At 35.8% G+C, this 15509-nt stretch overlaps 1 protein-coding gene across 50 annotated transcripts in view; it reads left to right on the top strand.

The window, feature by feature from the left end:
• CELF2 (CUGBP Elav-like family member 2) overlaps positions 1 to 9145 on the top strand; it is a 986198-nt gene extending 977053 nt beyond the window's left edge. For 30 of the 50 annotated variants that reach the window (XM_069229249.1, XM_069229230.1, XM_069229225.1 and 27 more), the window contains one exon: positions 7074 to 9145. In XM_069229249.1, coding sequence (XP_069085350.1) covers positions 7074 to 7201 — 128 coding nt within the window. In that variant the 3' untranslated portion in view covers positions 7202 to 9145. The remainder of the gene's footprint in view (positions 1 to 7073) is intronic. The other 20 variants (XM_069229201.1, XM_069229217.1, XM_069229216.1 and 17 more) reach the window with 3 other exon arrangements.
• The last annotated feature ends 6364 nt before the right edge of the window (positions 9146 to 15509 follow it).

The raw sequence follows: 15509 nt of genomic DNA, 5'->3' as shown, positions 1-15509 counted from the left end.
AATTCCCAATATCAGTTCTGAAAAAGCCTACAAATAGTTTTTTTTTTATGAGCCCTTCACCCACACACTATTCGTGTGGCATGTTTCATCACTGGGCTTGCAGCCGATGCAGTTGTTGACATTGGGTGGGCTCAACCCCACTTTTGGAGGGAGCACATTGATATTATTAGTGTATTTTCCCTGGCTTGTGAGGGAATCTACAAATAAAATTACCTGTAGAAGAACACTTCTGATATTTTTTCTTTAGTGAGCTTGACAAAATTGACGAAAACAAAGTAGATGCAGTGGGATATTTACTGGACCTCAGCATCTACATGGTCAACATGGTTAATTTGGTTACTCAATTGTCTGAATTTCATCATGACCAACAGGATCTATCAACAAATCCCGAAATGTTAGGGTTAGCACTCAATTAGAAGTGTGGACTCCATTCATCATATATCACACACACACTAACTTCTTCTCTCTCACTTTTTCTCACTCTCTCTACAGGAGTTACTTCCCTTAGGAGTCTTTGATATTCCTAGTCAATCTGTGGACATAGGGATGCTTTAACAGTCACGTGATAACACAAATTCCTTGATTAGCATTGTGGATCACCCAGCCGCACTAGGGGCAACAGTACGGGCACTTGATGTTTCATTCACCTGTATAAACTTTCTTCCCTCAAACACAAAGTGGATCGTATTTAATGCTAGTCTCATACACTCCAAAACAAAATGTCTTAGCATCATTGGTACCAACATTGAAGAGAAGAAGGAAGAAAATCTTTAATGACTTTCAATGTTTCTTCTTGTGGGAGGCTTGTATACAGATACAGATTCTCCATATCTAAATCAGTCAGCAAATTCATTGTAGAATCATATTGTATGTCGCCGATAAGTCTTAACATGTCTTTAGTGTCCCTACTATAAGAGGGGCTTGCCTCTACAAGGGTCCATAGAAAATGATCACTGAACTTAGACAAAGGTCCTAAGATCAAGTTGATCCCTAAAACAATTGGTCTGCCAGGTGCCCTATTTTTATGGATCGTCAGTAAGGTGAAAAAAAACTGGGCATAACCGGAGTTAGCCACCAAAGATTCTGCTTCATTCTTTGAGATACATTTAGTGGTTTCTCCTTTCTCAGTCAACATGGAAATGTAACTTTAGCGTTGTATAGTTGGATCTTCTGGTAATATTTCATGGAAACTTTTAAGAGGGCAAGGTAGAGTTGTATCTTAAGGATTTGCATCATATTTCAGTGGAGGTTTTAAAAAATTAAGGGATTTCCTGATAATTACTCATTATGTTCTTCATCTCAGTTGGTAGTACCACTTGTTTCTTTGATTTTTGATGATTTTAGGTTTGTCTTTATTGAGGTTTGATGTCATTCATTTGGTCTGTTTCTGATTCGGACCTGAGACGAGCTTTATTGGAGTTTTAGTCCTCAGGCAACCCTTGTCTTCATTTCACATGTTCTTTTTAAGATTCATTTTTGTTTGAGAGAGTGCCAATTAATGGAATGATGGGAAGATGGTCGAAGTCCTTCCCTCATTTTTTTTTTCTTTTTATAATCATGAACAAGCAAGAGATATATAGCAATGGTTGGTACAATGAACTGGTTTGTAAATGCTCTCTTTTGGGCTGGGTACTCTTCTCATCATTTAAACTAGAGACTGGCTTCACTGGGAAGGCACATAAAAATAGAGTTTTATAAATGTGTCTGAAATTGTTGTTTATTATTTCCAATTTGCTAATGGTTTGAGTTTTCCTTGTAGAGATCCTTGCATTAACCAAAGAATGTCAGGGTTCAAAAGATGCTATGGCATTCAGACTAGATTAAATACATCAATTAGATTCTCCCGCTAGTTGACAGTCATGTGAAACTGGATGTATATCTAGAACTGGGGGGCTTGGAATCCTGCAATGCACCATATGACAGGTCCTTGGTGGACTGTAAACCATCTCCATGTTGGAAAAACGTTAAAATTAAGAGAAGATGAGAGGTGAAGCCCATTTTCCAGAGTGGAGAAAGATAGGTGCCTTTGTGTATTAATAGCAAAGGGCATCTAATCTCGTAGACTAAATAGGGATCCACTTGGTCCATGGATATCTTGGAATATGTGGAGGAAGAGGGGGGATTTTATTTGTCTCTAAGCAGAGCCTGGTGTTTTGAAATGCTTTGGTACACATTTTCATATTGAATTGGTGAGTGTAGAAGAAGATTGACCCCTAATCAATTATTTTTCACACAGCACATTCTCTTTAGTATCTGACATATTCTGCAATTGGACACAGCCCGATTGACTGTTTGAGAACTTCTAGATCATTAGAGACTCCAGAACCTCTACTCTTGCTTTACCTTAATTGAGAAAGAGGATCTATTGGTCAGTTTGAATTAAAAGTGGACTTAGTGGATTTGGTGAAGGAAATTATGATAAAATTATAGATATATTGAAATCTATTCAAACAGATATTAATGGCACAGTAGAAGATGAAAAAAGAATCTATAATAAGCTGGCCCATTGAGGTACCAAATCTTTTGAATCAATTGAATTTCCGAAGTGTGAAAATATGGTAAAACGCACTAAGTTTCTAAAAAATGTAATACTAAAATTTGATACTAAATTTATCAACCATATCTGAAGTATGTGGATTTCCAAAATAGTCCTCTGCCTTCTGTTAAAATCAGCTAAATCTGTCAAAATCTAGTGAAATGTACTGGGGAGAATGTGCTAGACCTATGTTCTGCAATGGGAGAGCCGCAAGCCACAACAGACACTGCCTTCTCTGCCCACTATGTTGATGTAGCCCTTGTCCATGACTGATTCAAAACTCTGGAAGCTTTTGGGCAGGTCCCTCCTCACAATTTAATCCTCAAAGTAGGATGCTTGCCCCACTTGACCACCTCAGCTCCCCGAGGATGCTAGTGTGACAGCACTGGCAAAGATGATATTACCAAGGTGTTATCAATACCACTAAAAACTGTGTCAGAATTGGGCTGTTGGGTTACTGGAACGCTACGAGTAGCAACTTTGCAGGAAGGACAATAGTGGGGAAAAGCCGTGAGCATGTCTAGCTACTTTCACAACTAATGTGAATGTGTGATCCAATCTGATCATAGAGACCAGGGCCCATATTTATACTTTTCTAGCGCCGCATTTGCATTGTTTTTTGACGCACAATCGGCGCAAATGCAGCGCTAAAAAAGTATAAATACGGGCCCAGGTGTGGTGGTATGCAACAGGGGAGAGCAGCAATCATAAGAACATGAAGTCATGCTTTGTAGCCTCTTGGCACCCTGCTGTTATTTTCTGTTGTAAGTATTATATAAATATTAGTGATTAATTCCCTGCAGGCACACATTTTTGTATGTCGATTAAAAACAACAGGTTTTGCATCCACCAATATAGGCATTGAGTTAAGTGAAGCATATCTCCATATCTTTTGGCTCCATGTGATCATGTCTGCTGTGGAGGGAGGCCCTTCCTCCTCCATGGTGCTCTTACCCTATTGAAGACCTTTAATAACATTGGGGGCAGGGGAAAAAACACAGTCTCTGCAGAGCACAACATCTCCCTGTCCAAGCACTAGGGCCAAAGTCACTGCTTACTGTATGCTCTGAGAAAGATAGCCTTCTTTGAACATTGACTTGGGACGCTACCATCTGAAAGGTGGCTACATCGCCCATGGTAGTCTTATAGCTCCACAACAAAGAACTCATTTGAAACATGCATATTATAGATCATCTTTGAGTGAAAAATGTGTTATTCATTGCAGAAAAATCACTAAACAGAGCAGAGTGAACCTGCAAGAGGTATGATTGTTTTTTTGCTGTGACCTTATTTTTTCTAAGAGAATATTGAAACTGAATGGAAAACATAGGAGGCAATCCCCTATCAACTGGGGACGATTCTTGACCTGGACGACTGATTTTCAGACATGGGTGATGATGACATTCTGTCTTGAGCTCTCTTATGAAACTTCAGTACCAGCATCAAACTTTAAGGCAAGATATGACCGTCCTAAGCAGAATCTTGCTTCAGTATTTTATGGAAGAGTTTTTTCTTATCAGCAGAGCCCAGTCAGGAACTTAATGAGATATGCATCTTGCTGGATATGTGTGTGTTAGGTATTGTTGCACCAAACTCAAGCAGGGTTGTGAAATCAGTGACTTAATTTAGAGTCAAATAAGTTGACCTTTTATTACAACTATTTAATGAACTGTATATAGTCTTTTCATGGAGGGGCATATGGTTCCTGAGCAATACAACATATACAGAATTGTACCATGACAGTCTAGAAATGCCCTGCACCTCTCTTTCTCGATCTCTAGCGTGCTCACTCACACTCTCCTTCTTTAGATGCAAAAAAAAGTAAATAGTAACATTGGCGACTCTTCTAGAGACTATTGGGCCACATGTATCAAAGTTCCATTTTGCATTACCTAAATAGCGAAGTTTATGTAATCGCTGTTTAGGTCATGCAAAATGGAATGTAACAAAATAGAGATTCCCTAATAGCGATTTTTTAAAATTCGCAATCGCTATTAGGGAATTGCTATTAGGGAACAAGACTCCATTCGTTCTTATGGGCCTGAAGGTCCATAGGTGCGAATGGTTTTACATTTCGTAATTTGCGACTTGCTTTCAGGAATTTGCAAATTAGGAAATGCAAAACCAGAGGTGCTGAGGGCCTAAAGCCCCCTTTGATCCCCTCCCATAAAATTATGATTCCCTAATATGAGTCACAATTTTATGGAATTGCTAAAAATTGCAATTCCCTAAAATGGGACTGCAATGCCTTTCATACATCGTGAAAGTCTATTTTGCATTCGCTAACAGTGGAATTCTGCGATTCGCACAGTTTGCAAAAGCAAAATAGTTTGTTACATCTGGCCCTGTATGGCATAGATCTACAACCATTGATGAGTGCATATCTTTGGTGGAGTGGATTGCCTTATTGTAGATCCCTCTTACAATTTTGACAATATTCTATCAGTGAGATTGATCCACTGGGCCTATAAAAGATGCAAAACTTGCAAACATATACTCACTATCACACTTCAGATGTGAAATGGAGGAACATTATTTACCCGATGTCGCTCTTTGCCCCTCTATTGGTCAGAATACTATGCAGTGGTATTTTAAATCTCTCTACCCAATTTTAGAAAAGTGCATTTCTAAACTTGACGAGCCAGTCTAAAATCCAGGGCATGCACCCAAAAACATAAAGGTCCTGGAGAAATGGATACCTCGTTATGGCTTAATTTGAAATGTTGTCTGACGTTCTATGTCAAGATGTTATGATTTGACCATAATTGCAGTCTTTCGATTGTTGTGTTACTGTACAAGCTGGGAAAAGTAGATAAGATTGGATTTGATACAAAAAGTAAATTTGCCAATGTTCTTTTAATTTCTTCTGATGCAAAGCATGGCTTTAAAAATTACATTACGAAGCTAGTGGTGATAGTGGTGGCGATAGACCAGTCCACTATGTTTGAAGTAGGAACTAAACCACATTTGTTTTGCTGATCTTTTTTAACTAAAGCAGTTGTTTTCCAAATCCAAAATTTTGTTCCACAATTGTAATAATTTTCTGAAGTGGCATGTCCAAACTAGGTATTTCGTTCTATAACCTGTAACATGCAAATGTGTTTTGTTTTAAAGCTCATTCATTTTCTTTTCATTTTTGAAATTTGTATTTGGAAGGAAGCACCCCAAACTTTACCTTTACAATTATTTCTGTTAAATACATTCCCATTTCACAAAAACAGGTAAAGCAATGATTTTAAGAAATCAGCATTGTTCTGCTTTTTATGAAATTGCTTTAAAAGGATAATCACAAATCTCTCCATTTTTAATCCATTCCCTAAACTATTGCTGTAACATTGGATCAAAAGTTCTGCTTTTTTGTATCTAAATTATCTTTAGTTTTTATATCTCACTTTCATGTGCTGTCTGTTGTAAGGCATATTGTGAGCTTACCAAAAACATACAGGGGCTAGGAGCTTGCCCATTGTTTATTCTATTGGTTGGCTTTCCTTTCTCTCTCATTTTCCTGATTCTTATTCAAGGCCTAACTTGTCAATCCTGTGTTTGTCCCTCCCATGGAGCACTGCTTCTTTATCATCTGTTTGGATTGGCTTGCTTCAACACTTCAACTACTTGCTTTACAAACACTACATTTTCTTTTCGGTTAAGCACTCCATGGGAGTGCATGCGTTTTTCAGCAGTTTCCATCAGATACTTCTCTCACCCACAACTCTGTGTTATTTCCACCCCTATATTGTTTTCACTACAGTTGCTTCCCTCCAGCCACTTTTCAATAAAATGCTTTTGCTAATTTTTTTCATTGTAGTTTATCAGTTCAACACTAATCAGTAAGTAGAAAGAAAAAAAAGTGGCTGTGTAATCTTGTGGGTACATGCACGCATGGTGAGCATGTCCAGAAAAAAATGCGTCCGGCCGCATCAAAGCCTTTTCTTTCTAAATTCTTTAGCCATGCTGCACAGCATTAGGGATACTGTGCAGCGTGGCTAAAACCATTGGCAAAACTTGTAGGTCCCAAAGATGAGACCTATTGGCTTTGCTAATGCTTGTGTCTTTAGGTGCCTTAGCCCACCTGACATGGACCTAAGCCCTAAATGGATATACTAATAGATCTAGGCAGTGTAGGCCTAACATCTTTGATCTAAGGCCAATACTTGAGAGAGCAATTAGAGTCAAGAAATAAAAAGAGCCTCAAGATAGTATGAAGGATGTTGTAAAATGCTCCAGCTGAGAATGTCTGAAGCAAAATTATATGGAAACAAAGCGTACACCAAGGTGATACATAGCTTGAAAGTGTATATCTTAGTCAGTGAAGATATTTGGTGAAGTGTTGCGTTGCCCCCCTTTTGAGGTACAGTTGCAGGGGGAAGGTGGAATGTATTGAAAAAGGCAAATGAAGAACAACAAAGAAAAACAATGTGATAAAAAATAATGCAAATGTTTATGCTTAAACAACAACTAATTCTGCGACTGGCAATTTGTCTGCACAAACAGTGTTCTAACCTATGTCTTCCCTATTCACCCTATGTGTGTTTTTTAGGTTTTGTTAGTTACGACAATCCTGTCTCTGCACAAGCTGCTATCCAGGCCATGAACGGGTTTCAGATCGGCATGAAACGCTTGAAGGTTCAGCTGAAACGCTCCAAAAATGACAGCAAACCTTATTGAGCCTAGCCCCTGATGCTCACTGCTCTTATTTTAGCTTTCTTAGGGTAAGTCCCATGAGCCAGCCTGTCTGCCACGGGGGGGGCTGAGGAGGAACACATCGACAACATTCACCAAAAGAGACAGTTATTTTTACATTAACGCTTCCATTTTCCCCTCTCTGCCTCCCCTTCTTTGCTATTATTGCACTGGCTACCTATTCTTACCCAGTACTCAAAGAAATGTGCTGCAATGCTCTGTTTTGCTGTTAATTTATCTTTATTCTTTATATTATTTTTATTTTACATTTTAAGAATGGCATCAATGATATGTACAATTAAACTCTGTAACCACTTGTGCCATAGGGGCACGCCATTGGATTAAAAGGCTGGTTATGGGCCCAAATAAATAAGTTGGGGCTAGCAATTTAGATATTTATATGGTGGCCTAGTTCGACACACATGCCAATCTCAGCCCTCATTTCTGAAATGCACATGTGCACACATTCGCACACAATTTTTCCACCATGTTGGCATATTTATAGAATAATAATATAGTTTGCATTCTGAAGAGAGATATTACATTACTGGTCTACTTACACAAATCTACCTTTATTTATTACAATTAGTATTATTATTATTATTATTATTCTTTTTGGAAATGATTCATGTAAAAAACAAATACAATACTTAGAGATCTGTTTCTAAAGCTACAGGGTTTTTAAAAATAAAACACAATGAGTGAAAATACTTGATGTTTCTTGAAAGATAAATTTAATAATAATAAAAGAAAGCCACAGGCCTGTAAATTTTATTTGTAAAAAAGCATTTCTATTTTTATACAAAAATTTTTACTGCCTCAGAAATAATGGAAGTTATTTATTGCCTATTGTTAACTTATTGGATACCTAAAGAACAGTTCCTAATGCTAGCTAGGTCATTTTGAAGTAGTCTCTAGAGTATCTTGTTGTGCCAAGAACTATCTTTTTTTTCACTTTTGATCCCTAGACGGACAGTAGTCTATACATTGTTCCTACACTCATTTGTTTTTTGTGTGTGCGTATGTGTGCAATTTCTTGTTTTTGTTCGTCCCTGTTATCTGTTTAAAAAAAATCTGGCTTGATATCCATTTGTTTTGGTGAAATTAGTTTCCTTTGTGGCCCTAAAACTAATTCATCCTTCCAAAATGTTTCTTCACTCTTTCACAGGATGGATTCTTTTTGGGCATTCATTGTTGTGATGTTTCTTAAGTATCAATCATAAATGCAAATTATGGGAATGGCTTATCAACTATTAAAATAAAGCATTTGCGTTGTGTTCTCCCTGGCACCCATAAACGTATTTTTGTTTTGTTTCTGCAGCATATATTTCTGTGTAACTTTGTCCTCTTCCTTGTTTTTTCCCTAGACATCTTCATGCCTGTTAGTTCATCGTTTGCCTAGCATGTCCCTGTGGCGTCTCAAAAAAAAAAGTTTCATCGTCCAGTCATTGTTTCTCTGATGTCTTTCTTACCTCACATCATATTTTGTCCTTGTACTGACTGACCTATGATCTTTTTATACTTTGCATGTTATCTCATCTAGCTAAGAATCCTGGGAAGTCAATGTGAAAAAAAAGTATTGCTGCATTCACACAAGACTGAAATTTAAGAAAAAGTAATTATACAAAAAGAAAAAAAACCTGTGGCAAAATGTTTTTTCATTTATTTTTATTTTTCTTTATTTTTTATTTTGGTTCATAAAACAGACTTGAAAGTATCTTACAGGGATTGGCTTTCTGCCTGGTCACTGTTACAATAGCAATATGTGTCCAGGGGCACAGAAATGTTGGATTCTACCTGAAGCAGACTACTTCCAAAACATTTAGAGAGAAACTGTCTGATTTTACGTCTCTAGAGCTCTGTGATAGTTTTTACATTTTTCAGGCAGTGTAAAGTTTTTTGATAAGGCCATTTTAGGTGGCTCACTTTCTCATTAAAATATATATAGAGAACCACTTTTGTAGATTAGTATAAGAATATATTTACCCTGTTTTGGGGCAAATACTACCTATTTCTGTCACCTTTTGCTGAACTGACTCACAGTTAGACAATCCATGGTTAAATGCACATGAAATTACCTATATTTTATACTGTTTAAGTGTACAGAAGAAAGGTAACTGTAAACTGTGTTACGTTGGTGCTTCTGTGAGTTAAGTTGTGGTTTCACGAAGTCTTACGGTCCTCAGTGTTTTCTGTGTGTAAGACAAGTTTTAAAAAAACAAAGTCAAATTTGGCTTACTTGAACAACAAAAGAAAAATGTTTTCAAAAAAAGTTGTTTACTATAATTTCATGTAAAGACAAAAAATATTCCAGAATATGTTCTGTCTTGGCTTGTGAAGCATTGATGTCCTTTTTTATTGTGAGAAAAATTAGTTGTATTTGTGTTCAGCAAAATGTGATCTGTTTTTTTTCTTGCAAAGAAAAAAAATCAGTGAAAATATAGTGCCAAATTCCAAAGGTACGTCCTGCCTAAAGCTTCAATGTGTTTCATGTGAGAAGATATTTGATAAAATGGGTATTTTATTATGTGTTTTGTATAAATCCCTGATATTTAAAAAACAAAGGTTACAAAGTTTGTTAACTTGGTATTCTGTGGTCTTGTTGCCTGAAATTGTTATTGTTCTTTCTCTTTGATGTTTCTTGTAAGACATTGTGTAAGTGCCCATGTGTCACACTTTTTAACCACTCTGCACATCAATGCTGTGAAAGCAAACCTCACATATGTATTTTTTCATAATCTATGAAAACCTCTAAGGTGAGAAAGTTTTGAACTCTCCTAGCCCCTTTACTCAGCGCTGTCTTGTAGTGTTGAGGCTTTACAAACAGTAATCACTTTTATGCGAAAAATAAAAAAGAGAAAGATGAGGAGAAGGTTGTATTTGCATAGAACTTCCTTTAATTCCATGTTAATTAAATGTATTCACTTACCGTGAACTGAAATAGTTACAATACAAAGAGGAAAGCATCAACTGACAGCACACTGTCCAGTTTTCTGAACCATTTATCTTCATCAACTATTCACTATCCACTTTCATTTTAAATGTCGGAATCCTGTTGAGGAAATTAAAGATATAAATTTTTTCAGTTTTACAGTGAGCAGCTTTTGAAAGTGTTTCATATTCTGGAAAATCAACTCTTTTTCATTGGGAAAGGTTTTTGTCAAAGTCTGTCATGTTCACAGATTGCAATAAGATATAAACTATGTCAAAGCCCTCAAATCCCAATGATCACTTGGTTTCACAATTCATAGCTCTACTATTTAACTTACAAGGAAATATATTGCATGATCAAATGCCATTTTATCATACCACATACAAGCTTTTAGCTTAAAAGCAATGATCTCAAGTTAACTCAGTTTTTTGTTTTACTAATAAGGAATGTTTAACTTGAAAGGGAGCACATCCCATTAACATAATGTTTAGAAGGATGGATTCTGTTTAGAAGTCCATGATTATCTAGCTAGCAATAAATGGTACCCTATTCCCACAATTCATTGTTCTGCAAACTGATAGTTTAAAGCTTATGAGAAATTATTTCCAACTATTATAATAAGTTTTGCAAATTGAAGCTCTTCAGCTTGCAGTCAGCAATAGTATGCACAGTATGGCATTGACGAAGTCTTCTAGTTATCATTGACATCATGATTTTATTATTAGTATTTTCATCTCCCATAGGCTGAAGGTCAACCAGATTAATAAACCTAGAATGTAATTTATATCACTCTAATCTGTTGTTCCATTTTCCAAAACACATTAAAATTAATATATAAACTGGCTTCCAATTTAATTGTGGCTTTACAATTTGACCTATTGTTTCAACCTATTTTTTGTTGACTGCCACTATAATATGTTGTGTCACATCTTGCACTCTAGAGCTCATTTTGGAGGACTAATAGTGCACTATAACTACCTAATATGATAGTTAACTTGAAAAAGGTTCCATAGCATAATGTTCTTTTGTTCTCATAGCAATAGAAAGATATCTAAGTATTATGATCTGATGCAGAAAAGTAGGAACAACTACCTCTCACTGGATTATTTTTTTAAATTGTATTGAAAGGCAGGCAACTCTTGTGGAGAGATGGCTCGTAATCTTACTACGCTATTGTGCAAACAGTATTTGACCTTATAGCTTAGGGTGATTGAAAATATTCTGCTGTTTTAAGAATTGGTAACTAATGTTGCCGTAACAAGCTCTGCCCCCCTCCTCCACACACCCAGGATGCTATATTGTCCTGTCATGCTTTTTAATGGGCATTTTATAGCAAGTGACATAAGTATGGAATTTAAATGCTTAGTTCATTCACATTTTAGGGCACTGTATTACCTTGTGCCATGTGTAAATCCATTAATTAATTCTATTACATTTGTTACTAGTAGCTTCAAAGCACATAGTCCTTTCATGATTTATTCACTATCTCCTGCAACCACTCTTGTGTTCTTCTTTCTCAGTTTAAAAGTGTGGAAGGAAGTATCACCCTTGAAATTCCTTCAGGGTGATCATCATTACACTTTAGAGAAGAAAATGGTACTGCTATGAGCAACTACCTCTATTCTAGTCCAGTTAATAATCTCCTTAAAAATCAATGGAAGAATCCAACACTGTGGGGCAAATGTACTAAAATGTCAGGCAATGTAGTGCAACAACCAAACATGCTGCACTGTGTTGCATGGCAGGGAGGGAGCAGGAGAGTGCCATATATACAAATATATCACTTTCTCCTCCCCTAGCACCAGCACTGATGTTAGTTGCTGTGCGTCACACACATACCATTGCTCCATAGTGCAAGGGCGTGTGTGAGTCTACCATAGGTTTTGTACTCAAAGTATATTCTTCCAGTGAAAAATACTATGCCTAGAAAACTTCTGAAACATTTCCTACATTGTAAGTGAGCAGCACACGTGCTAAGGTGGAAAAGAAAGCAGAAATTACAACATTTCTCCTTTTTATGCCTGGTTTTAAAAGGCGTTACTTTTTTATGCAAAGTCCTGTCTCACATTTCTGGTGGATAAGGTTTTGAGTCAAAAAAGGTGGGTAGTTTCTTGGGAACACCCATGTAACACCCCCTTGATACAAAGTAACACAAAGCAGCGCTCCATACTGCTTTGTGTTAGTTTGGTTAATATCCAGTGCAAAACAAGTTTTGAACTGGAAAGTAAATAATAATAAAAACATTTTGCACAGGTTTGCGTCACTTTTATGATGCAAAGTCAGTGCAAAACGTTAGTAAATCAATCCTGAGTTTGCCAATGCATGTTGCACTTACCAACAATGAACTATATCAAATTAGTACATTAATATATTCTACCAATTTATAGACTATCATACCCACTAAATCTCTGCATCAGGCTGTAAAAAAGATAACAGAAGACCAAAAGGCATCTCTGCTACAATACACAGTATTTGTAAGCATACTGAAAAACTAACTTAGAAAGATTTGTTTGTTCAGGCTAAGTATAAAGTGACACTTTGTATACAATTATATTCATACTTTCATATAAAATCAAGTAAAAGTATTTGAGATATTACTTACATTAGTAGTTGTTATGAAATAAAACCAAGAGAGATAATTCACATTCTAGCTACCAGTTTGATTCCAGAATTTCATGGCCTAATTATTGTCTGACAAAAATATTGTGTCCTAAATATTGCTTACAAAAATATTGTCCCATTGGAGCTAATATTGGAAAATCTATACCTAATACTGTAATGTATGTTTAAGCAATATTTAAGCCATAATATTTATGTCGGGCAATATTTTTATCATTAGATTCCGACATACAACCAATCTAGAGTGTGAGATACGCAATTAAATGTTTTGCAATATCACACTTGTTTTAACAGTTTTGAATCTAGCATTTTTACATATTTCACAATGACTGTTCAATAATATGTTACTCCAGGTTGGGTTTATACTTTTCTTTCAGTATTCAGTCATTCTTCCAATAATCTCCCTTTTAGTCTCAAATACATATTTAGGAACATTAACATTATGTAATGCTACTACTTGACAAGATGAAGTTTTGTTGTTCAGGTTTTATAACAACTAAGACATGGAGAAGGGGGATTTCTAACAGATGTGTGTAAAGAAGAGAAACATGATTCAGGTCTAAATGAATTATAGTTACAATCAAATCAAATGAAAATATCTGTTATCATTGTTATCTTGAGAGTTCAAAAGTGAAAAGTGCCATAGTAGGTTTTGCCTACGTTATTGTTCAGGTACCACAAGTCTTGAACATTATTATTCCATGAATGTGAAACCCTCTAACAAACTGAAGTATATACAAACTAACTCCACCCCTCAACCTGTTGTGTATGTGTGTTATATCCCTAAAACAAAAAAGGATAGTTTTTAAAAGAACACGTAAAGAATAATACATATGTCTTCTAACACATGTACCTAAAAGATATTGTTGTATATTATTCTCACAAGTGTTTACTACTGTATGCCTGTGGCCTTCTTCTCTCCATTGAGGGCTATTTTGTACTTCTTGCAGCAATTTGAAGATTAACATGCATATTGATATACATGTAGATATATAAATTCATAGATATATAAGAATTTAGAGCTTGTGGTCCACATTTTAACTTTTCCCCTATCCTTGTTTTCTTAAATCAACTATATATATTCTTAATAGTCATATTGGGTATTGTTAAGGATAGTCCCGAAGTGTAAGTGCACCTGGGACAGTGATTTTTGTTGTTGTTTTCATTGTAATATTTAATTTCAAGTGATAAAGTACATCTAAGATAGCACAAAACAAAATGCTCTTCTTTCACCTATTTGCACCTTCGTCAAAAAGATCCTATCCACAATACCTTCTACAATGCTATCTGCTATACAAGAAAAAATACACAAATACATGAACATAGTTTCAGGGAGATCAAAACAAGATGGAATTAAACAGATCATTTATGTTTTTAAGTCCAAGGCTTGCACTAAAAGGCAGCCCAATAGGGTAGGACTGTGTTCAGCTTTCGATCACCATAGGGGTAAATGATTCTTTGGCTTGTGCAACTCTGGAATCATTTTAACTGTTTTTTATTATCTTAAGTGCTAATTGACAAAATAAAAACCTGTAGTTTCATAATATTGTTTGCAAATTGTCAAGCAAAGGAAATGTATGTGTTTTTGTGCAGTGAGACTTGTTGTTTGTAGTTGAATATTATTTTGTTTAGAAGTTAAAAAATAGTTTTTAATTATTGTCTAAGAAAAGCCAAAGTCAAAATGCAATTTTGTGGAAACTGTAAGACCATTTGAGTATTGTTTCTGTTGTATCAATGCATTTGAATTTCGTTATTTGATGGAATTTGAGCCAACAGAAAAATCAGGCTTTCTTGTTTCTATAATCTGATTTTACTTATGCATTTTGTACCAGTTCAACCTTTTTATACTGGAGATTAAAAACAAATCGAAATGTTTTTGTGGCTTACTCTTGTGGGCCGTGGTGATGAGTCATTGCAAATTCACTACTGGGTTCAGTAGAAAGAAAGTAGATTTTTTTTTCAGGAATTGAAAACTTTGGCTTGCTTTCTTTTCCCCACCTTTTGCTTATATATCGCATTAGAATTTTGTCTAAAAACAAGCGGTAAGTTTCATCTTTTATTATGTAATGTGCAGTTAGACAATAAGGTAATATTAGACGTACTCGGTCACTTTAAGTGGATAAATGTAGTAGTTAAATAATAGGGGTTTGCTTTTTGCTGTTTAGATCAAAGCTTTTTTCTGACTCTCCTGTCTTCATTGTGAACATAACCGTGTAGTTGAAACAGTCAAACGTATTTTTGTAACGTATGTTATTGTGTGATGCAGTTTTTGCTTCTGTCTCCAATATTAAACCATTTTCCTAATACTTGTCTCTCTCTTTGTGTGTTGTATTGTTGGTGATCATTGTATGTGGTACTACATTACACACCTCACTGTTCCACGTCTGTGTTTTTTTTTCCTATTTGTTGTGTAGAAAGATACAGTCGATTCCACTTAAGTGAATAGCTGATTTTCAGGCACAAGGAATTCTACAACTTAAATTTCCAGGGTTAACCATATAAAGACTTCTTTAATTGTCTGCTTCCTACATCGTAGATTTGTCTATTTCAATGTAACAAAGCAGAATATCAGTTTAATATCCAGCAAATGTATTTGAAGACCAATTTCTATTGGATCTTTTTTTTAAATCTAGACATGAATGTTTATCAAAGCATCAGAAATCACATGGGAGGCTTATGTCATAGCCACTAAAAACAGGTAGACTCAGGGTTAACCACCAAGAGACAAATGCCAACAAGCCT

The sequence above is a fragment of the Pleurodeles waltl genome, chromosome 4_1 (assembly GCF_031143425.1).
Source record: "Pleurodeles waltl isolate 20211129_DDA chromosome 4_1, aPleWal1.hap1.20221129, whole genome shotgun sequence".
NCBI classification, from domain to species: Eukaryota; Metazoa; Chordata; class Amphibia; order Caudata; family Salamandridae; genus Pleurodeles; species Pleurodeles waltl.
The sequence above is the reverse complement of the archived record's forward strand: the minus strand, read 5'-3'. Positions and strand labels throughout refer to the sequence as shown.